Below are 23,458 nucleotides of genomic sequence, written 5' to 3' on the forward strand. Positions count from 1 at the left end.
TTTAAACACAGAAGGGCAGAGAGCACGAGGTGACAGGCCATAGCAAAATGAGATGAGCTGGTATTCGGGCAGCAGCTTTTCCCCAGTAATAATACCAGTCATCACTTCTCACATCTTTTTAAAACATGTTTTTAATTTGAATCTTTTTTTTTTTGCCGGTCTTTTATTATCTATATTAGGGATGCTTTGATATCTACAGACATACACCATTAAAACTGGATTAAAACAGTCAATATTAGGGATCGACCAATATGGCTTTTTCAAGGCCGATACCGATTATTAGCAATCAAGGAGACAGAGAACCGATATGCATTTGCAGTAAAATCAGAAAATCTTGGTGTCAAAATGTAGAATAACACAAACTCCAACACAACTTCTTTGAAATGCAATTAAGAATATATTATGTTTAATGAACTTTTAAACCTCTTGCAACTGATTTCCTCCGTGCCCTTTTCTTTAGTGCAGCCATCTGCAATCAGTTAGAGAGAGACAGAGAGCTAGAAGTGGGGCTGCAGGCTGACATGCTTAACTAACAATAATGCTTAATTTATTATATCAAAACAATGCCTGTCTATCTAGCATACAATCCCAATAAGCTGCTAGCAACTGCAAAACACTAGTGCTAGCTAATGTTTTGCAAACTATTAAAAGTGAGGCTATTACAGTAGACCTAACGTTAGTCTAGTAGCCTCACTTCTAATATTTTGCTAAACATTCGCTAGATACATGTTGGCTAGCTAATGAGCTTCACATATCAACCTGAAAAACTGCGAGGCTCCACTCACAGCCCCCGCCCCCCCCCCACTTGACACTTCAGTAATAGCCTATCAGATAGCGCTGTGGGCGGACATTGCTCGTGTACAGAGAGTGGTGACTGCAGCCAGAGAAACGGCCGCATCAGAGCCAAAGTTTTATCGGCAATTTGATTAAAAAAGAAAAAAAGGCCGACACAGATAATCGGTCAAATGCGGAATATCGGCCCCGATAATCGACCCCTAGTCAATATTGAGATTCACTTTATTATAATCCTGCAGTATTTATAGAATAGGAAACGGTCAAACGTTTTCACCATTAACGGTGAAATAGTCTGAGTTTTGGTTTGTCTTTCAAACAGAGACTCCAAAGGCTGCAGATTGGGGTGTCAGATGTCCCGCAGACAGTATCTCACAATGAAGCAGACTACTTCACTGGTACCTGAGCTGTTAGCATTATCAGTGCACCCCTAATATATAAAATGCCATTTGTTTTTAAACACTGAGGGTAAGGGTCACGTGTCGGGTTGTATATCTGACCGGTTCTTTCTTTTTCTTTTTTTTTTAAATTAAGCTTCTGTCACACTGTCACACTGTCACAGCATTATTTCTATTTAAAAGTAAAAAAAAAAAAAAAGAAGACGAAAGGAAACTGGGGTTTAAGTCTGTTTTTAAGTAGCTTTTCTGCCTTTTTTTTACAAGATGGTAACAATTTCAGTATTTTAATCGAAATGAACAAAATCCCATTTTTAAAAACAATCCACCTGTAAATGTATAGGAGTTTATTCAGATGTCATTATTCGAAGGTGGCGTTGGCAGCATCTCCAGGAAAAGTTGGATCGGGGAATGCATTTACTGCTGTACATCAAGCCTCTCCGTCCTTTCTCCACCTTGTCAGCGGCGGTGCTCGTTTAATCTTGACCCTCGCTGACGCACAGTATGCAGGAACTCGGGTGCAAGTGAATGAGACTGAATGAATGAAATGAACTAAGATTGTATTTTTCCAGCGGTTCCGACGGCTCAAACAGCAAAATGTCCGGGTTGTTAAAATAATGTGCTATACAGTGAAATGAAACGATGTCCATGTCCCAAGTTGAATGAATGGCAGTTAATTTGTTTTTGTCTGAAATGGTAAAATCAACACGTGTGAATGCTCAGTCACTGATGGTCCTCTGATTAAATGGAGGACACAGCTGTATGTAAACCAGAGAGGAAGAGAATTCCTTTATGAGCAGGACTATTGTGCCCTATAGATGTTCTTTATTTGTTCAAACAGAGAAGAGATCTCAATAAAAGCCATATTCAGTGGTGCACATCATGAATACAAAAGTTTATTATAAAGGTTGAATTCAGCTTGTGCCTCCTGTATCACACCTTTACTTCCTGGTGGTTGATTTTCGTTGCTGTCGTTCAACTGAATATATCCGAGGGAGAATTCATGATACTGTTGAGAGATTTTAGTTCAGGAAGTAAAGCAGCAGAGCAGGAGACTGATGGGTTTAGCTGAGTGAGAACACAAACTGCCTGTAAATACTGATTTAATAAAAAAGATTTGCAAAAAATGTTTTTATTTTGTTTGGCATGTTCATTGCTTTACATTTAATTGGCAGGCAGTTGCTCTTGTCCAAAGAGGCTCATATGTGCATTTGAACTCAATAGGAACACTCATCACATAGTCAGTGTTTTGGGTAATCTAAAGTAAGAAAAGTATTGTTAGGTGTTGTTGTTGGAAATGTTAAGTGTACATTTTCAGAGCATTGAGCCCTATAAATATAATTCCACTAATCTCTACTGTATTGGAGAGGGGGGAATACATCAACACCTAAATAAATCCACCCCAAAAAAAATATTTCTGTAATTTGGCTGACCCTTTAATTAGCTAAAAACATGCAAACCAACCAGGGTTATATGGTTCTTTAACCCCAGGACCACACCCTTAAAAGTTCCTGGGGCCATTTTTCAGCCATCCGGGTTTTGATGTTCATGCCATTTTGGCTGTGTTGAATGAATATTGCTCAAACTTGCCAGATGATATTATTTTTTAGTTGTATTTTGACTTGTCGTCTCAGTTCCTTAAATTAGCCTAAATTGGCTAAGCTACACAAAAACCGACACATTTGTTCCAAGCGGCAAAAAATGCCCCATTGAAAATGCTTTTTTTTTACACCACATTTATCTTATCAGAAACTCTTGATTACCTTTGTTAAGATTTCATTTTGGACTTCTTGCTTTCAATTTTTATTTTTACATTTGTCTACAAGATGGCGATCATTTTAACCCTTTAAAGCCTGCAGCAAAATGTTACTGTTTTCTGCAAGGCTGACTTGCTACTGAAATTATATGTGTGTGTGGCTTTTGATGTTGGATAACGGTGTGTGTGTCCAACTTCAAAATACTTTTCTCTTAGAAGGCCACACTGCGTAATAATCAAATTCAATAATACAAACAATGAGTTGCGAGAACCAAAACAAAATTGGACTTTGTTTTGGTTATCGTTCAGGTTGTTTATGTAGGTGCACTGCAGCCACGGTTATAAGTATTCGTACTAGTGCAGGAGTAGTCTTTTTGAATATGGCAAGGCATTGCAGCACACAGGAGGCTCTGGAGATTATAATGCACTCTGATTGCGAGGATGGCTCCTCATCCTCCTCCGTGGACTCTGAGGCTGACACAGAAGAGGCCTCAGAGTCCACGGAGGACGCCTCAGAGATGGGAACAGACCAGCTAGAGTCCAACTCAGACTCATCTGAAAGAGTTGGAGGAAGCAGCTGCGGGATGGACTTCAAAAAATGGAAAAGTGTTTTGGTCTCCCACAAACACTGAGACGCTCTGCTACGTCTCAGCAGCCAGAAGTTTGATCCCGGGACCAACAACACTATGCTGTCGCCCGAATCAGTGACCCGGCATCCAGCTTTGCACTGCTGCTGACGGATGACGTCCGGCAACATATTGTGTCCATGATAAACCTGCATGGGAGACGGTCAACTGCAGGCTTACGTCGGGCTGCTCATTTTGACCGGTGTTTATAGGTCACAAAATGAATCGACCCTCAGCCTCTGGAGTGAGAAATCAGGACGGAGTATTTTCCGGGCCACGATGTCCCACAAGAGGTTTCACCAAATCAGCCGAACACTGCGGCTCGACGACAAGATTTGGGCAAACTGTGATGTAAAATCATCCTAGGCCTGGGCCCAGGAGTTCAAAACTTTTAATCTCAATCAGATTTTGAAATCCCATTTTTTGTGATCCAGGATCAGACAAATCGGCAAGATTTTGTCCCTGGAGTTCAAAGCAATTCAGGATAGGATCAGCCTGATCCAGGTTACGATTTTTCAAGATGACTAGATCCTGAATATCAGTGCTTTAATCCTACCGATCGCCATCTAGTGGACATTGCAGACATCTATTGTCCGCAATTACTTTTGAAAGGTGATGACAGATGGACTTTTTTGTTGTTGAAGGTATTTTTTCTTTAATCTAAATTACATTTGTGATTGACAATCTTTGTTGTGATACTTTCATGAGCATAAACATTTATGTCATCAACATTTGGTTGAAAACAAAATAGGCCACCACAAACGTGACCAAAAAATGAAAAATAAAATTGATTTGCCATGAAGGCTAAAAATGGTGTATTATTTCAGTTAACAAACTTTGCCATCTTATTTATATTGAAAAATATTTTTAAATAAATGGTACAGTACATTTTGCTCCCAACCCTCTGGTTGGATCAGGATAATCCAGTTTTTTGGGATCAAACTGATCCCAATCCTGTGTTGTCGGTTTGAACTACCCGTTTTGAAGATTTGATCCAGATTAAAGCTTGGATTGGATTTCCTGATCTGGTCGGATATCAAAGTGATCCTAATCCTGTTTTTTGGTTTTGAACTCCCCAAAATCCAAATCTGATTTGATCAGATAGGGATTAAAAGTTTTTGAACTCCTGGGCCCTGGAGACTGCAGGTGTATACAGGCAAAGCAGCTGGCAGTCCTGAAGTCAACCAGGGGATGAGGGTGGTCCTGGAGATGACAGAGGGGCTCCAGGGACACATCTTTTTACCTGTTACAATTTGTTCACGTCCTTCGCACTGGCTGAGCTGCTCAGGAGAAAACTGGCACTGGTTGGCACAATTCGCCGAAATAAGCCTGAGCTTCCCCTTAATTTGCTCCAGGCAAGAGCGGTCCTCTCCTCCACCTTTGCATTTACGAAGACCCACACACTGGTCTCTTACATCCCTCGACGTGGCAGGAATGTGCTGTTTCTAAGCACGAAACACTGCTGTCCAAACGTAAGCGATGAAATTAAGAGAAAGCCAGTCGTAATCAAAGACTACAACCGGTGCAAAGGAGGTGTCGACAACCTCGATAAGGTAGGTGCCATTAGTTACTTCAAATTAGCATTTTTCTATAAAATAAATAATATTTGCATCATGAGAGAAAATGCTTGGAATCATTTATTCAAATTGTCTTGTTTTATGTTTTTGTTAGGTTGTTGCCACCTACTCCTGCAGGAGGAGAACAAATCGCTGGCCACTTGCCCTCTTCCAGGACCTGGTTGATATTTCCCATTACAACGCCGATGTCCTGTGGACATCAATCGAGCCATCCTGGCAGCAGCAGAAACCGTACAGGAGGAAGCTCTTCATTGAAGAGGTGGGAGAAATGCTGGTGACCCCACACATCAAGAAGAGAGGGTGCCTTCCCCGCTCATCAGCCGCTGCAACAATAGTGTCAGATCTGCAGGGTGCTGCTGCAGGCCCCTCTCTCATCAGTGAACGGAAGAGCAGGAAGAAGTGCCACTTTGCATGGACAGAAGAGTTGGCAGCCCCTGCTCGACCTGAGCTGGACTCTCACAGCCAGACACACAGTGTTCATCATTCAATGTTCATCTTTGTAAAATAAATGTTTTTCTGGTTAAAAATTATCTTGTATTATTAATTTTAGCACACAACAGGGTAATAGGCATTTAGTGGGAAAAAAAACATTTTACTTGTGGTAGGAGACGGCCTAGTGAAAATCATCATATATCATTATACTGTAGGCTAAGATTTTAAACTTTAATCTGACACTGCAGAACAAATAATTATGCATCAAAATCAATGTTTCTGCCAATCCTTGACCCATATCAGGGTCTAATAATAATACTAATTAAATACTCCTTGAAATGTATTTTATGGAAATTATTCTAGTTTTTTTCAATAAAGAAACAGTGGAGTTTTTTCAACAAACTGGCATTTACAGGGTTAAAATCCCCAACATATAATTCATATTTCCTATGTGTATGTCAGGCTGGAGTAGTTTTAAAATATTTACTCTTTTAAAGTGAGAACATATATGTATATATCATATTTGTAAAAGCAGTTTTTGTGAAGGTGGCATTTTTTGGCATTATGAACACGAGTGTGAGTTTTTGTTTGAATCTGATACTGTAAAAAACAACAACAATGCATTCAAATCAATGTTGCTGCCAATCATTGACCCATCTAGGGAACTAATAATAACAATCATCAAATATTCCTTGAAATGTGTTTTTGGAAAATTATTCTAGTTTTTAGTTTTTTTCAATAAAAAACAGGAGTTTTTTCAACAAACTGGCATTTAAAGGGTTAAAATCCCCCAAATATAATTCATATTTCATATTTCATATGTATATTTCAGGCTGGAGTAGTTTGAAAAGATTGACTCTTTTAAAGTTGGAAAAAATATCAATATATCATATTTTTATAACAGTTTTTCTGAAGGTGGCATTTTCTGGCCTTAGGAACAAATACGTTTTTTGTTTAAGGGACTCTTAAGGGTTAAAACCACAACGAAAAAAACATGTTTTAATAACAGAAGTAAACACAAGTTTGCATTGTTAAACAAGTTGCACTTTTTGGCTAGGGTGACTGGTTGAGGGTTGAGCGGACGTCAGCTAAAGTCAATGACTGTGTTATCTGTGGGGGACAGGGTTTGATTGAGGGGCGGCCATGATGGGGATTCAGACAGAAGCAGCTTCAGGCGTTTGTACCGTTTCTTGGACTCTCGCGCCCCACGCAGCAACCGGAGACAGTTCAGGATCCCTCCGTCTATCAGCAACTGGGGAGGAAACAGCAACTTTCCAGTTAACAAAGGTTTAGGAATATACCACGCTTAGAGAGACATTTGGAGTGTTTATCATTTATAATTAAAAAGGGCCCTATTAGGCACATTTTCTGGTTTTATAAATCTATTTTGTGCTTCTAATGCAAGGGTGCCCAGCATGGCATTGAAAAAAAACGGAAAAAAACAAACTATTTATTTTTATTTTTAAAGCTAGCCTATCATCCATCCTTACTATGGCATTTGCCACTTGATTGACGTACAGGTAAGCCAGTCTGAGTTGTATTGTGCCCTACGGGTTCATGCCGTTATGAGGGGGCCTCACCTCCTCATCTGAAGCACAAATGGGGCGCACTATTATACGCTTATGCGGCACAATTAGTGTAAGCATGCCACAGTTTATCCGCCGTTTAGTCCAATCCCCCCCGACAGTACTTGGGCGTGGTCATTTTAAAAGTAGCTCCCAAGCTGAAAAAGTGTGGGCACCCCTTTAATGTGACGTGTTTCCATGCTTTAATGTTAAGTGCCTTGTTATTGTCATACTGCAGCACCTCTTTTCAACCTCTTTCGCCCAGTCTGCTCTGATTGGTTAGCTGACCGGTTCTGTTGTGATTGGTTAACAGCTAAGAGATGTTCTGCATACAATGTGTGGGAGCCACAATTATGTGTTTTGCTTTTAAAATCTTACATTTCAGTCTTTCTAGATGCATATCTTTCCTGAAGTAAAGAGGCACTTCCTTTTTGTAATACCCATATTTCCTGCCAGTAGGGTGACTACAAACAAAGATTTGGTTGGGTAAACAATAAACATTTGGGTCAGCCATCATAACACCCAGGATACCACCCTGTATCATACCCACCACCCTGGTCAAGGCTTGCCTACCAGCCATATCACCAATGATCACTGACATAATTAACTCCTCCCTCACCTCTGGAATTGTACCCACCTCCCTCAAACTGGCTGCAATCACTCCCATCCTCAAAAAACCCGGTATTTCTCTGGGTGTCCCCCAGGGGTCAGTACTGGACCGACTCCTATTCATCATATGTCTTTTCCCCCTGGGCAAAATCTTCTGTCACCATGAGGTTAATTTTCACTGCTACGCCGACGACATACAGGCCTACATTTCCTCCAAACCCACCACTGCCCTGCTACCGTATTGACTACAAAAATCTTCTACTCAATTATAAAGCTCTCCATAACCTTGCCCCCATCTACATCACCGACCTCCTTCAGAAGTACACCCCCTCCCTCACCCTCCGCTCTTCGTCCGTAGGACTTCTCACCGTCCCAAGCTCTCGCCTCAAAACCATGGGTGCTCGAGCTTTCAGCTGCTCAGCTCCCAGACTCTGGAACTCCCTGCCACTACACATCCGACAGTCTGATTCCATAACAACATTCAAAACCCAACTCAAAACCCACCTGTTCAAACTGGCATTTTCTTTATAAACTGTACCCTGTGTCCTTTTGTGTCCTTCTATAGTCCATTTCCTGTTGTTTGTCTTGTCTTACCCCAGCTGATACTTCACTAAATCCACTGTTTTAATTGTTCCTTATATTGCCCCTATGCCCTGTAAGGTGTCCTTGGGTGTTTTGAAAGGCGCCCCCCAAAATAAATGTATTATTATTATTATAAGATGTATCCACAGACTGTCCTGCATCTCATCTGAGCTAGATATCTTTATTTCAACTGAAAATTAGCAATCATCCTATTAGGTAATGTCTAGGTGTAAATGTATCACTAACCTCCACAACAAAACAAATGAGCAAGTTGAGTGCAGCCACGGCGACGAGTAGCATTTTAAAATCCATATCAATGAAGTCGTACAGTTGAAGCTTTCCACACACGTAAGCTCCAGGATACAACACCAGCCAAGTCATCAGGGCAAACAGCACCAACAGTAGACAGAGGAAAATCCCTGAAAAACCAATTCAGTTCTCAGTTCAATTTTACTGCATTTAATTATTTTTAATAAAGCTGATCAACATGTCAGCATGGGACTGTATTCATCATCCGTTGACATGAGTGCTGACTCACTATTGTTGTAGATAGGTTTCCTGTGAGGGAAGCCCTTGGTGACCACCACAGCCATGAGGATGTACTGGAAACCTGACAAGGCAAACACACTGGTGTTCTCCATGTTGGGAAGATTATTTGCACCCGGCAATGTTGAATTGAGTGGAACGTACCTAAAGAAAAAAGAAAGGGGGGTGAGGTTTTACAATGTATCTACACTGTGAGACATGGGATGGCGTTTGTAGTGGCTTTAGAAACAAATACAATATTTAACGATATTTTGAATAGAATCTCTTAGAAGCCCTGTGTCTTGTCACTGACCAGTCCTCTTTGGTGGTGATGAAGAATGCAGCCAGCTGGCCCAGAATGATCATGCAGGTGTGGATGAAGAGGCTGCCCAGGATGGGCAGGGTCAGCAGACTGGCTGAGGGTCTGCAGGCCTGCAGCTCCTTCGACGGGCCTCCATTCCCCATAAAGATGGCCAGCGCAGTCACCACAAACATGTCAAAGAACAGGAACTGCCAGTCTGAAAAGTTTGTCCTCACCTGGACACACACATCAAGAAGTCACATGTTTCATTGTAAGTTGTAAAAACTATTTGGCAACTGTGTGTTTCAATGCTCGTCAGACTGGGTGCCACAGACATCAGGGCTTTACTGTCAGCATTTAGTGTTGAAGTATGGCTTGTTGGCTGATAGAGGTGCAAACAGACGGTTTGGATCAGTTTAAAAATCAAACTCACAATATAATTTCAAACATACAGAGATGTTTTTAACATTAGCAGGAATATGACCTTTTCCCATTTCTGACAAATATTCAATAATGAAATAAGGATGTTATGAAAGACAAAATATGTTTCAAGTTAGCTAGCCAGAGCTGAAAATGTCTATGATTAAGCTAATATGACATTGTGCACATGGTAGGCTGTTTTTTCTACCATCACATACTGGCTTTAGAAAAAGGAGTATTCAAAAATAAGAGGCCCATAATGGAACAAAATGAATTAAAATGTATTATGATGACTTCTTAAACATAGATGTTGACTGGACAAAACTGAAAATCAAAGGCAGCAAAAGTACGCCCGTTTTGAAAGTGGGGGTGTGAGGAGCTCGGGTGCTGCTCACTGTGTAGAGAATGAGGACGGAGCAGAACTGGACGAGGCTGTACAGAGCCATGTATCTGAAGAGACTGAAGGAGGTGACGAGAGAACATCGGCCCTCTCTGCACAGATGGGGAGAAAATATGTGTTACTGTTTCTTCCTCAGCAGACACTGTACCACAAACACCATCAACGTCTTCCCTTTATTTCTAACCCAGTGCCTACCAGTCCTCACCTGATGAGCAGCGGCACACAGCTGATGTTTGAGGTCTTGGAAGTGAAAGGTGACGCAACTGAAGCCTCAGCTTCAGACAGGGAAACCCCGACGTCAGCAGCTCTCAGGGCCCCGCAGTCATTGGCCCCGTCCCCACACATGCCCGTCCGGTAGCTGTATTAACAGAAGTGGGTATTATTTACTTCATTACTGTAATTAAACATTCACTATGAAACTATCTTTAAAATCAAATATGTTGGCTAACAAAGTTTTGATTAAACAAAAGTAAACATGGTGTTCTAAGAGTAAAGCAGTTCCTCTAATGGCCACTAGATGTCAGTTTTTAAAAGACTATACAGTAACAGCTGAGAAATTATTCCACCTTTCTCCAGAAATGTATTTTTTTTTATGTTCCTTTTGGTTGCATTTGTAAACACAACTTGATCATTTGTAAACAACTTGATCGTCACACAGCATAGACACTATGTAACTAAAATACCTTAACATACCGTACTTCTGACTTAAAATAGGGATGTCATGCCTTGTATTTATCAATATTTTTTTTCCATATCACTAGTAAGTGTTGTCTGAAGGTTAATAAGGGTTTGATTTCCCCTAATAGCCAATTCTCTGTTCCTCTTAATATATTTCCCCTCTCTTAGATTTTCTTTCAGTTCTTCTTGTGTGTTTGCAAGCCTTGTCCTTTGGTGTCTGTACTCACTTGATTTTCTGCAGCTCTTTCACCAGCTGGGTTTTCTGGTCGGGAGCCATGCGTGCAAAAACGGTGGCGTGCAGCAAAACCTGCAGTGACAGCATGTCGCGGATAGTTGACAAAGAATCAAGAACATCTTCATTCAGCCATCATCATCAAAGGAAGATGCTGCTTGAAATACATTCTGATTGTCAGAATGTTATTGCTGGGATAACATAGCATACATTACCTTTGGCAAATACTCAGGAAAGTGATCACAGAGGGCAGCAAAGGACTTGCCATTAATAGCCAAGTGATAGTTAAAACCACTCTGGTACAGGCCCTAAGGGGAGAAAAGCAAAGCATCATCAACAGCAGCCAAAGATTCTCCTCCCATGGTTGTGTGCTACTTCAGGATTGACAGAGCCTTGATGTGTTGTGTCTCACCTGATTGATGATCGCTGCCGAGCTTTGGTCCCCTTCGTCCTCCAGGCTGAACTTCAGGGTGGGCATGGACTGGGCAGTGTGGGGGGTTGCATTCACGAATATCACCTTCTCGCCAAATCCTACCATCCCACAGCTTTTTGCTACATTGACAGCAGTTAAAATGTTGTCCCCTGTGTGAAGAAGGACACAACATTATAACATTGATAGCATTGAAGTAGATGCCTTGAACTTGATTTTCATGCTTTCCTTGATTTTCACTTTCCTGGAGTGCCTTATTTATGTTTTTGTGCATGAAAATGGCCTGAAAAAGCTAAAATACCAGTTATTTAGTGGCTAGTGCTCGAACACATTATATGTACGGGGCGGGACAACTTTAAGCGGTTGACCAGTCACAACAGAGCCGGCCAGCTAACCAATCAGAGCAGACTGGGCTCTGGTTTCAGACAGAGGGTGAAAAGAGGTGCTGCAGCATAGGCAGTATGAGAAAAATAAAGAGCTTTTTGAACATGAAAGCATGGAAACATGTCACAGTAGAGGCACAGAATACAAATATGAACCTGAAAATTAGCACAATAGGGTCCCTTTAATAATCATTTTCTTTTTACTATTGGCTACTGACACATTTTAACACCCTCATACATCAGTGATTACTTAGTGTCTCATTCGTTTTAGGTTTGTTAAGTTATATAATAAATAAACAAACCTATTGTTACTCATCTAGTCTGTCTGAGCTGGGCTGAACTAAAGGGGTCTTGTCCGGGGGGCTGGACCCGGGACCTCTCCCACCCAAAGCGAGAATAATACTCCTAGACCAAATATCTCTCACCAGTGACCATGACGCTTCGGATCTGTGCCATCGTCAGCATGTTAATAACCGGGGCACTTTCAGGCTTTACCAGATTCTTCATCATCAGCAGGCCGAGGAACTGCATGTCTTTCTCAACCTCTGCTCTGTGGGAGGACACGGCTACGTTTCAGTAAGACTGGATTTATAACTTCACGAGCAGGAAATTAGCCTGTAGAATTCGGTGCCCAAGGGAAGCACACATCACCTTTTAATCTTACTAAAGTCAGTGTTCACATCTACTGGTTTATAGGCGAGGGCGAGAACTCTGAGGCCTTCAGTGGAGAAGCTGCGCAGCTTGTTGGAGAATTGCGCCGGAACTGAAAACATAATGCAAGAAGAGGCGCACAATTGAGACCCAATGCAGACCGACCCCACACACACACACACACACACACACACACACACACACACACACACACACACACACACACACACACACACACACACACACACACACACACACACACACACACACACACACACACACACACACACACACACACACACACACACACACACACACACACACACACACACACACACACACACACACACACACACACACACACACACACACACACACACACACACACACACACACACACACACACACACACACACACACACACACACACACACACACACACACACACACACACACACACACACACACACACACACACACACACACACACACACACACACACACACACACACACACACACCCTTAGATAACAAGTTACTTACCAGTTTCTGCCCGGCAGAGGCTAGCCACCATCTCTGGGGATCCTTTGATGAAAGCGAGAGCCGAGTGTCCGCCGCTGGCCACCGTCACCACACTCATCCTCTGCAGGGCCGAGGAGAAGGGAAACCTCTGAACGATGGCCACCGCTTTACCGGACTGACAAGAAAATAAAAGAGAAATGTATAAAAAAACATGTCTATGAAGTGTTTTGCTCAAAATACCAAACAGATCACCCATGCCTCATACCCCTCTATTTCAGAAGTGCTGGTTCTGGGTCCTTAGCTTTAAAAAATAAATAAAAAAAGAGGGGGGGGGGTGAGCTAATGCCTGCTCAGAATTATACCGAGATACAGCTAAATGCTGCCGTTATGAAACGCAATATCATGTTCAAACCCACATCAAGGATTATTTCTGAAACAGTATGGAGCTCAAATGCTTTTTCTCTTGCGGGTTTACCACAAGTTGAGTTCCTTTTTTATTTCCTGCTTTTTTTACACATCCTGGCCGTTTCTCAATGTCGAGTACACATGCTGCAGAACCACTATTTCAAGTATACTACGTCACAAAGTGGCGCAGAATGCTGGGCATTTAACATGCATTTAAACAGTCCTTCGGCGCCACTCGATGACGTAGTATACTTGAAATAGTGCCTCTGCAGCATGTGTACTCGACATTGAGAAACGGCCACTCTGTCCAGTACAGGTTAGCTCTGAGTGTTAGTGATGCTTGCTAATGTAAACACAGACCATATTACTTCCAAAACACGTTGCACATTGTTTTGGATAGCAACGTTTCTGATAGGGCCGTGGGTATAAAGCCAGCCCACATTTCAGATATTACGTCATATCGGCAGCAAATCTGGATCAGCTCCGTTGTACCCCCATTTTTAGAGATTTGGGTATGGATGCAAAGAGAGAGGGTTTTGTTTTCTTACACTTTGTGAGTTCCCCGAGACACCGGGGACACATATTTATGTATAAAAGACATAAAAAAGTGCATTTTGCATTGATAAGAGACCTTTAAGCCCTTTTGATGATTCTTTACGAGACGGTCACTCACTGTTCCTTGAGCTTGAAGCTGTTGTGGAGGTCTCAAAACAGCCAAAACTCTGTGGCCCCCGAACTCTGTATCCAGTTTATTCCCATCTCCCTCCGGCTCCTGAAGGGTCTGGAAATATTAGATGTGAACATGCCAATTTAAATGAACATGTTATAGCAGAAGTTCACAGTGAGATATATTTTCTGAGTTTTTTTAATGACAATAGTTGGGATACCTGTTAACAATTGAAAGTAATAATGGACAAAATAAAAGTCATGCTTTACCATTTTGTGTAGATGACAGAATATTTTTAAATAAATGGTTAATATTGGAATGTATTTACAGATTATTTTAAGTCCAACTGTTTCAAATATCATAAACACAGAAGTTAGAAGAAAGTTATTTTTGGCCCTGAAGCAGATTTGCACTTTTTTAGCGCCTTTATAGTTTCCTTATACTTTGATCAGACGCTTCATTACTGTTTAAAATAGGACTGCACAACGTTTATTGTGCCAGTTGACATCACTATGGCATTAAAAACAACATTGTCTCTGTCTGAACATCTTTGAGAATGTTTTGTAAGTAAGGTTGTTCATTAGCAAAAAATATTGCTTTAATATCAGTACCAAGACATGGGTTTATTCAATACTATCATTGAAATCAATTCCCGATTCTAGTTTTCAAATACCCTTTAAAGTACATTTCAAATAAGAGACATACCCAACCGGTGGACTCAACCATCTTGAGCTCCAGGGGGTCTCCGAGTGACTCTCCCCTCAGGAGTGTCACAGTGTGACAGCATGCCAGTCCCGAGAGCATGGGCCCCGGGAGCAGGAGTCTAGGATCTGGGACCAGCTCTGAGAAACCAGCAGGTCCTCCCTCCATCACCCCCCACACATCCAGACCCTCCTCCGTAAGAGTTCCTGTCTGGAGGAACAAACGTAGTTGGATGAAAGAAGACTTCAACAGGTCAAGCAGCCATGACTATTCTCCCGATAAAACTCTAGGTAATGGATTCCCCCTCACCTTGTCGAAGCAGAAGAGGGAGACCTTGCCGCAGATGTTGATGCGGGGGGGACTGATGCAGAAGATGCCCTGTTTCTTCAGTCTGCTCTGGGCGTAGATGGTGCCGGTGGTGATGGCAGCCGGCAGCGCAGGAGGCACTGCGATGGTCACAACATCCAGGCACCTGATGACCAGCTCCAGCCAGGTCGACTGGACACATCCACACACAAGTCAGTGACATCACTTTCTTTACTGTTGGCATGCTAAAGGAAGACAGGCGAGTGGCTTGCACTTACATTTGTTCTGAAGAGGACCACAAAGCTGTATATGGTGCCTAGAAAAGCTGAACAACATACACAACAGTTTGTTAATGTTATTCAATATTGTTGAATCATAGGTAAAAAGGGCCTTAAATACATCATCTGAGTAGCTCAGCTGTAGATAAAATGGTTGTCCTTAAAATCTGTTATCTTTGTTACAGCCGTTACCAACAAAACCCAGGATGAGCAGGAACTTGGTGACTTCTTGGTAGAAGCGGAAGTCTGTTGGCTGAGGATACATAATGGAGCTGACCAGGTAACCTTTGGCTGTGAAAAACCCTGAGGATGATATAGAAGCAGGAGAACTGGTTTGACTTGGAGAGCAGCATGACCTTTTCAAACTGCCCTGTGGGCCTTCAAGGGTCAAAAGGTTCTACATTTCAACGTCCCCGACAAAGGATAAAAAGGGACCTTATTATAGAAAAACTGCTCTACAGCAAGACTAGATGTCAATAACTCAGTAAAATGTACTCGGCGTCTCTACTCACCGGTGCTTGTGACCATGGCAACAGCACCACCGCCCCCAGGCCTCCCACCTTTGGCTTGAATGAGCTGCGTTCCACAGAAAAGGGTATGTCTGCGCTCAGTTTCCGTGCTGAACCTGCCCTCCCCTGCTGGCAGCGGGGTTTTCAGCACTGGAACACTTTCGCCTGGAAGGGTGACAACAGGTCAATACAGTGACTCCTCACAAAAAACATGACATTCAGGTACCTTGCTGCAGGGTTGTAAAATGGTGTCCGTGTTTTTATTGAACTACAAAATGGGAGGTGGAGTCATTTTTTTTCTAGGCTGAAATGATAATGATTCGGTTTGACTCCAGTTTTCGCTGAGATGATAATCAAAGTTTGGAACCTGGCTTTTTCACAATTACTGCCTTTTTTGATATTTTGAAGGGGCAAGCAATTACAGTCTTTTCCCCTCACATACCACAAGGTTATATTCTCTTCATTATTTTGAAGAATTAGCACTGTTGTTCAGTCATGTCGATGATCCGTTTTAATGGCAGTTTTGTGGATCTAATCATGTGACATGAAACCAGCTTTAAAAATAGTTTTTTTTTTTTTTTTAAACTAAACCCAACATAAAAAGGTCATTTGTATTGAGGTTTTGAAGATCACCTGTAAGCATGCTCTCGTTGACCAGGCACTCCCCAGCCAGCAGGGCAGCATCACAGGGCAGCAGCAGGCCTTCCTGAGGGACGATGAGACAGTCGCCAGGGACCAGATCCTCTGAGCTCACACACTCCTCCGCTGAGAAAACACACAACTAGGAATTAATACTTTGTCAAGATTGACAAGGAATTAGGAGACTAGTATACGCTTACATTCAGAAGCAAAAGCCACACATTTCGGTTCTTTCTCTTTGTTCAAAATTTGAATTTGCCATTTTGTTTACAGAAACTTTTCTTTGAAACAAACTACTCTTTTTATTTCCTGCACCCTACAAAAACAAAGTCCTATTTCCTAACATTGTATGCACTAATGACCACAGTTTGCAGTCCTACATTCTTATCTGCATGCACTGTTACTGAGTTTCAACTCACAAAAGATGTTGAGTTGAGAATTGATGTTTCAGTAGTTTTTCTTTCATAAATGAGGATTGTTGTTGCTAGTTGGACACTCAAACATCTCATTTAGATTTTGCCTGACGGGACTTCAGCAGAGCTTACATTTTTTTAAGTAAACAAACACATTGAGTGTACTCCCTTTCTCAAAAAATACTTGCAAAACCATAAAGATCTCAATCTTGCATTATTTATATCGATGTTTACTATTAAAACAATCTTCTTCTTCTTCTCTGTGCTTTTTAGTAAAAAAAGAGTGGACCAGCTTATAGAAACATTGTGACAGATTTTAATAGTCACACAGTTCACAGGTTCTCTTTAAAGCCAGGTCCAGTGTTCGCTGTACTTTGATGTGCAACTCTTATGCGAGTTTCTTACTCATTTAAAAGATGCAAGATAAAAAGGGCCACTCCAATGCTGCTAAATATATAGATATATAATATGATAACCCTTCAGTTGATTGTCTGAACTTTAGGCAGACTGAGACTTAGAGAAATGGGAAACTGGAACACAGGTGGTTCAAGAGATGCACCTATTTATGTACCGGTAACACATGACAACTATTATTGCCTACCATCTGAAACTAAACCTGTGGACAGTATACATTAAAATACATCTTTTACATGTGTCCATAGCTATGAATTAAAAACATTAACCTCTTCACCATCCCCTGAACTGATCGGGAAACCAAGGTGGTGCAAAGGTATTGTTCATGTTCTCACTCGTTCCTTTAAAGAAGGCTGAAGTGCTCTTTGTGCCAAAAGTCTTTCTTGTTATTATAATATACTGTAAATATATGCCTCTGTTCTTCCTTTATATGAAGCACATTACTGCAAAACTCATGTTAGGGCCAATGAACAAGACCGTTAACATCAATAAATCAACAAATCCACATGTATAATGTCCTGAAACTACAAAGAATGCACATTATAAGAACGCATTCGCGAAAAAAACTCACCTCCTGAGCTTCTCCTTACAGTGACAGTTGTGACTAACCGGGCCATGTTATTGAGAGTAATGCTTTGCTGTGGAGTTTCATACAATTCAATTATTAAAATCCATACCCAAACACATACACAATTAGAATCAAACTAACTATCTAACGACAGGCTCACCTTGCGGATCTCACGAAGTGAGATAATGATGGAGAAAATCGATATAAGAAATATACACGTGGCGTAATAATAATATTTATCGGTCATCCACAGTATGATGCTGAAAACTTGGAACACATAGAATGGGTTCAGGACCTAAAGCAGAAGATAAATATAATTAAAAGGAAGGTTCAATGTGATACTTCACCTGGATTTTCAGTAAGATATTATTCATGAAAAATAAAAGAAATTGAGGAAAAATTCAAATGACACCCGTCTTACCTCCTCAAACAGCAGTGTCAGGTAGGGCTTCACAGGCACATCGATAAGGTTGGGCCCATACATGCGTCCCCTGAAAGGATAAATGCAGAGAATGACTAATTTCTACGTTCATGTAGGGCAGGGCAATATGCCGATTGTTATCGGATATAACACTAGATAACGTCTTAAAGTGGCCCTATTCTGCTCATGTTCAGGTTCATATTTGCATTTTCTGCCCTTACTGTGGCATGGTCTTTATTTGTCTCATACTGCATGTACTGCAGCACCTCTTTTCACCCTCTGTCTGAAACCAGAGCCCAGTCTGCTCTGATTGGTTAGCTGGACGGCTCTGTTGTGATTGATCAATCGCTTAGAAATGTCCCGCCCCTTAGCCCATCAAGTCCAATGAGTTAGAGCGCACATGTTACATAGTGATGTCATTATGCCACAGAAGTAAACGAAGGAGTCCAATGTGGGTCTTTCACGCAAGGGGGAGTGTGTGGGAGAAAGACTTTGGGATATTAGTCTTTGCAGACCAACTATATAAAACACACTAAAGGGAAGGGAAAACCCCAAAAAGCATAATAGGGCCTATTATGTGAATTTAGTAAAAAATATAATGGTGTTTTGTTTTTTCTCCATATGGGCCAGCTCTACGAGCATTCATCCTTCCCTACCTCGAGCTCTGCTCCAGGGCACTCAGGCCCTTTTGGAAGCCATACAGGTCCTTACAGGTCCAGTCCTCATTGAGGACACTGATGACGAAAGACAGAAAACTGAGTGGTTATTTAAGAAGGAAATATTTCATTATCTGGGTATATATATATATATACAGTGGGTCAAAAAAGTATTTAGTAAGCCACCAATTGTGCAAGTTCTCCCACTTAAAAAGATGAGAGGCCTGTAATTTTCATCCTAGGTATACCTCAACTATGAGACAAAAGGAGAAAAAAAGGCCAGAAAATCACATTGTCTGATTTTTAAAGAATTTATTTGCAAATTATGGTGGAAAATAAGTATTTGGTCAATAACAAAAGTTCATCTCAATACTTTGTTATAAACCCTTTGTTGGCAATGACAGAGGTCAAACGTTTTCTGTAAGTCTTCACAAGGTTTTCACACAATGTTGCTGGTATTTTGGCCCATTCCTCCATGCAGATCTCCTCTAGAGCAGTGATGTTTTGGGGCTGTCGCTGGGCAACACAGACTTTCAACTCCCTCCAAAGATTTTCTATGGGGTTGAGATCTGGAGACTGGCTAGGCCACTCCAGGACCTTGAAATGCTTCTTACGAAGCCACTCCTTCGTTGCCCGGGCGGTGTGTTTGGGATCATTGTCATGCTGAAAGACCCAGCCACATTTCATCTTCAATGCCCTTGCTGATGGAAGGAGGTTGTCACTCAAAATCTCACGATACATGGCCCCATTCATTCTTTCCTTTACACGGATCAGTCGTCCTGGTCCCTTTGCAGAAAAACAGCCCCAAAGCATGATGTTTCCACCCCCATGTTTTACAGTAGGTATGGTGTTCTTTGGATGCAACTCAGCATTCTTTCTCCTCCAAACACGTCTAGTTGAGTTTTTACCAAAAAGTTCTATTTTGGTTTCATCTCACCATATGACATTCTCCCAATCCTCTTCTGGATCATCTAAATGCTCTCTAGCAAACTTCAGACGGGCCTGGACATGTACTGGCTTAAGCAGGGGGACACGTCTGGCACTGCAGGATTTGAGTCCCTGGCGGCGTAGTGTGTTACTGATGGTAGCCTTTGTTACTTTGGTCCCAGCTCTCTGCAGGTCATTGACTAGGTCCCCCCCGTGTGGTTCTGGGATTTTTGCTCACCGTTCTTGTGATCATTTTGACCCCACGGGGTGAGATCTTGCGTGGAGCCCCAGATCGAGGGAGATTATCAGTGGTCTTGTATGTCTTCCATTTTCTAATAATTGCTCCCACAGTTGATTTCTTCACACCAAGCTGCTTACCTATTGCAGATTCAGTCTTCCCAGCCTGGTGCAGGTCTACCATTTTGTTTCTGGTGTCCTTTGACAGCTCTTTGGTCTGGGCCATAGTGGAGTTTGGAGTGTGACTGTTTGAGGTTGTGGACAGGTGTCTTTTATACTGATAACGAGTTCAAACAGGTGCCATTAATACAGTTAACGAGTGGAGGAAAGAGGAGGCTCTTAAAGAAGAAGTTACAGGTCTGTGAGAGCCAGAAATCTTGTTTGTTTGTAGGTGACCAAATACTTATTTTCCACCATAATTTGCAAATAAATTCTTTAAAAATCAGACAATGTGATTTTCTGGATTTCTTTTTCTCATTTTGTCTCTCATAGTTGAGGTATACCTAGGATGAAAGATACAGGCCTCTCTCATCTTTTTAAGTGGGAGAACTTGCACAATTGGTGGCTGACTAAATACTTTTTTGCCCCACTGTATATATTGGAAACACATCTGTGTATGAGCAGAAAGAAGGACTGGCTAACATCAGTTTACATCCAGTACTCAGTGCTGTGATGCTGCTCCTCCTGTTTCAGTACCTGACACGACAGAAGGCTCCTCTCCTGTCCAGCCAGATGTAGCGCAGTCCTTCGAACAGGTAGTAGCGCAGCAGCGTTTTCTGTCACACAATCATGGTTACTTTCAGTCTAGAAAACAGATTGCTCAGCAAATTATTCTGCACAATGTTCCCTGCTTCCTTACCTCCTCCTTTTGCAGCTGAACTGTATCTCTCCATTCATTGTCCTCAAACCCGGCAAACGACCCCAAACTGAAAGGGACAAACCGGGTAATTAGAGCCAACACAGTTTTAACCGTTTTCTAAGATCTCTGCATAGCACTGGGATAATGACGTGTTGCTGACCTGCCTTCCTCCATCTCTTCTGTGAGCACCTGTACCACATGCTGCCGGCCAAAACTATCCTGAGGGAAGAAACGACACAAATTCTTCTGTGATTGCTTGAAACAAGGCACTTCAAATACTTTGAATCTGAGTATAACTCAAAATACTACCATAAACACGGTCCTCTTTTCTTTCTTATACTAAGATTCACGCAAAGTGATCAAGATGTCATGAAACAGAAGCAACAAATGTAATAAAGTTGTAAATATGCTTACTTACACCGCACCAGCTTTAAGAGCTGGATATTTGCAGATATGGCAGCTATGAACACAGGAATATGTTAATCTACCTTTCAACCCAATGAGTACATAAACAGATGACAAACAGCCTGGGTAATAAATACTCGAAATGTTCGAAATGTGTGAAGCAAGACTTTTAAAAACCTATTAGTTATACAGTTTTGTATATATTTATACATTTATAGTTTGGAAATGTTATTTGGAAATTAACCTTTTAGTGCATGTTTCATTAAAGAACATTAAAGGATAATGTGACATAAAGTGAAACAGAGATCAAAAGCAATTATTGCAAGAGAAATCCAGTTTTATAATAATGGGTTTTAAATCAAAGTAGGAATAAATGTATTTTCTCACTCTGATTATCAGAATATCTGCCAGAGCCAGAGGGCAGGAGCAGCAGCGGGTGAGGACACCAAGCCTCGGGCGCCAGTGAAACACAAGCAGGAGGAGACCCAAGGACAGCAGGGCGGCCACGCGACACAACCACACCCGCCAGCGCACCCACTTATAGCCCTGCAGATCCTGGTGGGGCAGAGGAGTCAGACAGCCCATTCAGATTCAAACCAAGGTTCATTTCCATTTCAGTTTATATTTTCAGCACTGTCAAAAGCCATTTTGTGATAGGGGGTTTCAACAGATACCTGAGCCAAACATGACAGAAAATGTAGAAAAGCATTGATTTCTCCTTATCTGCTTATATAGCAAGTAATACAGACATATATACTATAGATACAGTTATATATCTAGAGGTGACATTGCAAGATTACACCCCACATCAAACAAGTGAAGCACACTAACCCTGGCAGTCTTTTAAAAAGCACTGCACCTTAACTTATATGTGTTCCTCCTTTGTGTTTTGATGGTATACAGTAGTAAAATGTGTCTAAATACATTTACTCTTTTTTTCCATTTCCTGCTACATTATATTTCTACTCCACTATATTGCAAAGGGTTATGTTCGACTTTTAAAGCTACAGCATTCATGTACTGGACAGAGATCTTTCAAACCTTATCCCAGGTGTTCAGTACTGAACTGATTCCAAATCCTCTGGCTGCCATATTTGGAGTTATAGGAAAAGAGATGCATTTAACTGCAGAACGGCGGGGATCTCTGTCCTTTGCTCTCCTCCTAGCTCGTTGAGCCATCCTGCTTAAGTGGAGGGACAGTGTCCCGTCCACTCACTCCCAGTGGTTGATGGACGCTATGTCCTGCATGAAACTTGAAAAGATCAGATATTCACTTTTATATTCAAACAGGAAATGTCAGGAAGCCTGAGAACCTTTTTTTAGTGCACTCTATAAAACGATCTGCTATTGGTATAGCCTATCTGCAGCATATGTATGTATGCATATATGCAGTGGCGTTTTTATATGTACAAAAGTGGTGGGGCACAAAAAACTTAGATGTCTATAAACTTTGCAGTGCGGTTCATAGCTGGTGAGGCACTGACACTGGCTCTTCAGGTTTACAAATATTATATTTTGACGTAAATCGAAAATATAATATTATTTTCAAAAGCTTTTTTAGTCTGATGCTTCGATTAATTTTTAACAGATAGTTCAACAAAAGTATACCCGAAAAATGTAATTTTATCATTTAAATATTTAATTGTGCCTGCCAAAAGTTAGTAAGATCCCATTTTCAATAAAATGGTGGTCTTGAAGATGAAGTCCATTTGCCTATCCCTCTGGACAAAAATCTATTATTTTTTTGTAAAAGTCCTCCTTATCTTCTTAGTTTCAAAAGTCTATCGTAAATCCAATCGATAGATTTATGATTCCAAAATGATAAAAGTAGGGTAGACATGTAGATATTATCCGGCTGAACAAAACGTGCATTTATCTAACAGGTTCGTTTCCCACAGATCTTATTTGGAGCTATTTTCTAAAATCCTATGGAGAAATCTCATTGCTTTTTTGGCGAGGGAATCAATGCGCAGCTTACTTCCGGGTTTTAGGACGCGTCACTGCACCTCTCTCATCTCCTCTTCACACACTCCACTTTTCGCAGCACACGTTCCTACAGCCAATCAGCTCTGAATTATGTGAGATGAAGTATTGGTGGGGATGGCAGCTCAGTGCCCCTATGGTCATTATTTTTTTGCCACACACATTAAATGGAAAAATACTCTGAGCATGCGCAG

At 41.4% G+C, this 23,458-nt stretch overlaps 1 protein-coding gene across 4 annotated transcripts in view; it reads right to left on the reverse strand.

Moving 5' to 3' along the window:
• Positions 1–6,561: 6,561 nt before the first annotated feature.
• Positions 6,562–23,458, reverse strand: part of atp13a2 (ATPase cation transporting 13A2) — a 28,853-nt gene continuing 11,956 nt past the window's right edge. For 2 of the 4 annotated variants that reach the window (XM_079676399.1, XM_079676400.1), the window contains exons 3-30: positions 22,323–22,533; positions 21,669–21,836; positions 21,037–21,095; positions 20,877–20,943; positions 20,714–20,793; positions 18,854–18,931; positions 18,198–18,267; positions 17,937–18,071; positions 17,780–17,846; positions 16,376–16,507; positions 15,746–15,907; positions 15,426–15,536; positions 15,234–15,280; positions 14,959–15,147; positions 14,653–14,859; positions 13,954–14,061; positions 12,897–13,050; positions 12,355–12,466; positions 12,129–12,253; positions 11,303–11,472; positions 11,106–11,198; positions 10,886–10,965; positions 10,186–10,338; positions 9,976–10,072; positions 9,173–9,396; positions 8,873–9,024; positions 8,581–8,753; positions 6,562–6,830 (exon numbers count right to left, since the gene is read on the reverse strand). In XM_079676399.1, coding sequence (XP_079532525.1) covers positions 6,663–6,830; positions 8,581–8,753; positions 8,873–9,024; positions 9,173–9,396; positions 9,976–10,072; positions 10,186–10,338; positions 10,886–10,965; positions 11,106–11,198; positions 11,303–11,472; positions 12,129–12,253; positions 12,355–12,466; positions 12,897–13,050; positions 13,954–14,061; positions 14,653–14,859; positions 14,959–15,147; positions 15,234–15,280; positions 15,426–15,536; positions 15,746–15,907; positions 16,376–16,507; positions 17,780–17,846; positions 17,937–18,071; positions 18,198–18,267; positions 18,854–18,931; positions 20,714–20,793; positions 20,877–20,943; positions 21,037–21,095; positions 21,669–21,836; positions 22,323–22,460 — 3,519 coding nt within the window. In that variant the 5' untranslated portion in view covers positions 22,461–22,533 and the 3' untranslated portion in view covers positions 6,562–6,662. The remainder of the gene's footprint in view (positions 6,831–8,580; positions 8,754–8,872; positions 9,025–9,172; positions 9,397–9,975; positions 10,073–10,185; positions 10,339–10,885; positions 10,966–11,105; positions 11,199–11,302; positions 11,473–12,128; positions 12,254–12,354; positions 12,467–12,896; positions 13,051–13,953; positions 14,062–14,652; positions 14,860–14,958; positions 15,148–15,233; positions 15,281–15,425; positions 15,537–15,745; positions 15,908–16,375; positions 16,508–17,779; positions 17,847–17,936; positions 18,072–18,197; positions 18,268–18,853; positions 18,932–20,713; positions 20,794–20,876; positions 20,944–21,036; positions 21,096–21,668; positions 21,837–22,322; positions 22,534–23,458) is intronic. The other 2 variants (XM_079676401.1, XM_079676402.1) reach the window with 1 other exon arrangement.

Source organism: Notothenia rossii, assembly GCF_949606895.1.
Source record: "Notothenia rossii genome assembly, chromosome: 4".
Lineage (NCBI taxonomy): Eukaryota > Metazoa > Chordata > Actinopteri > Perciformes > Nototheniidae > Notothenia > Notothenia rossii.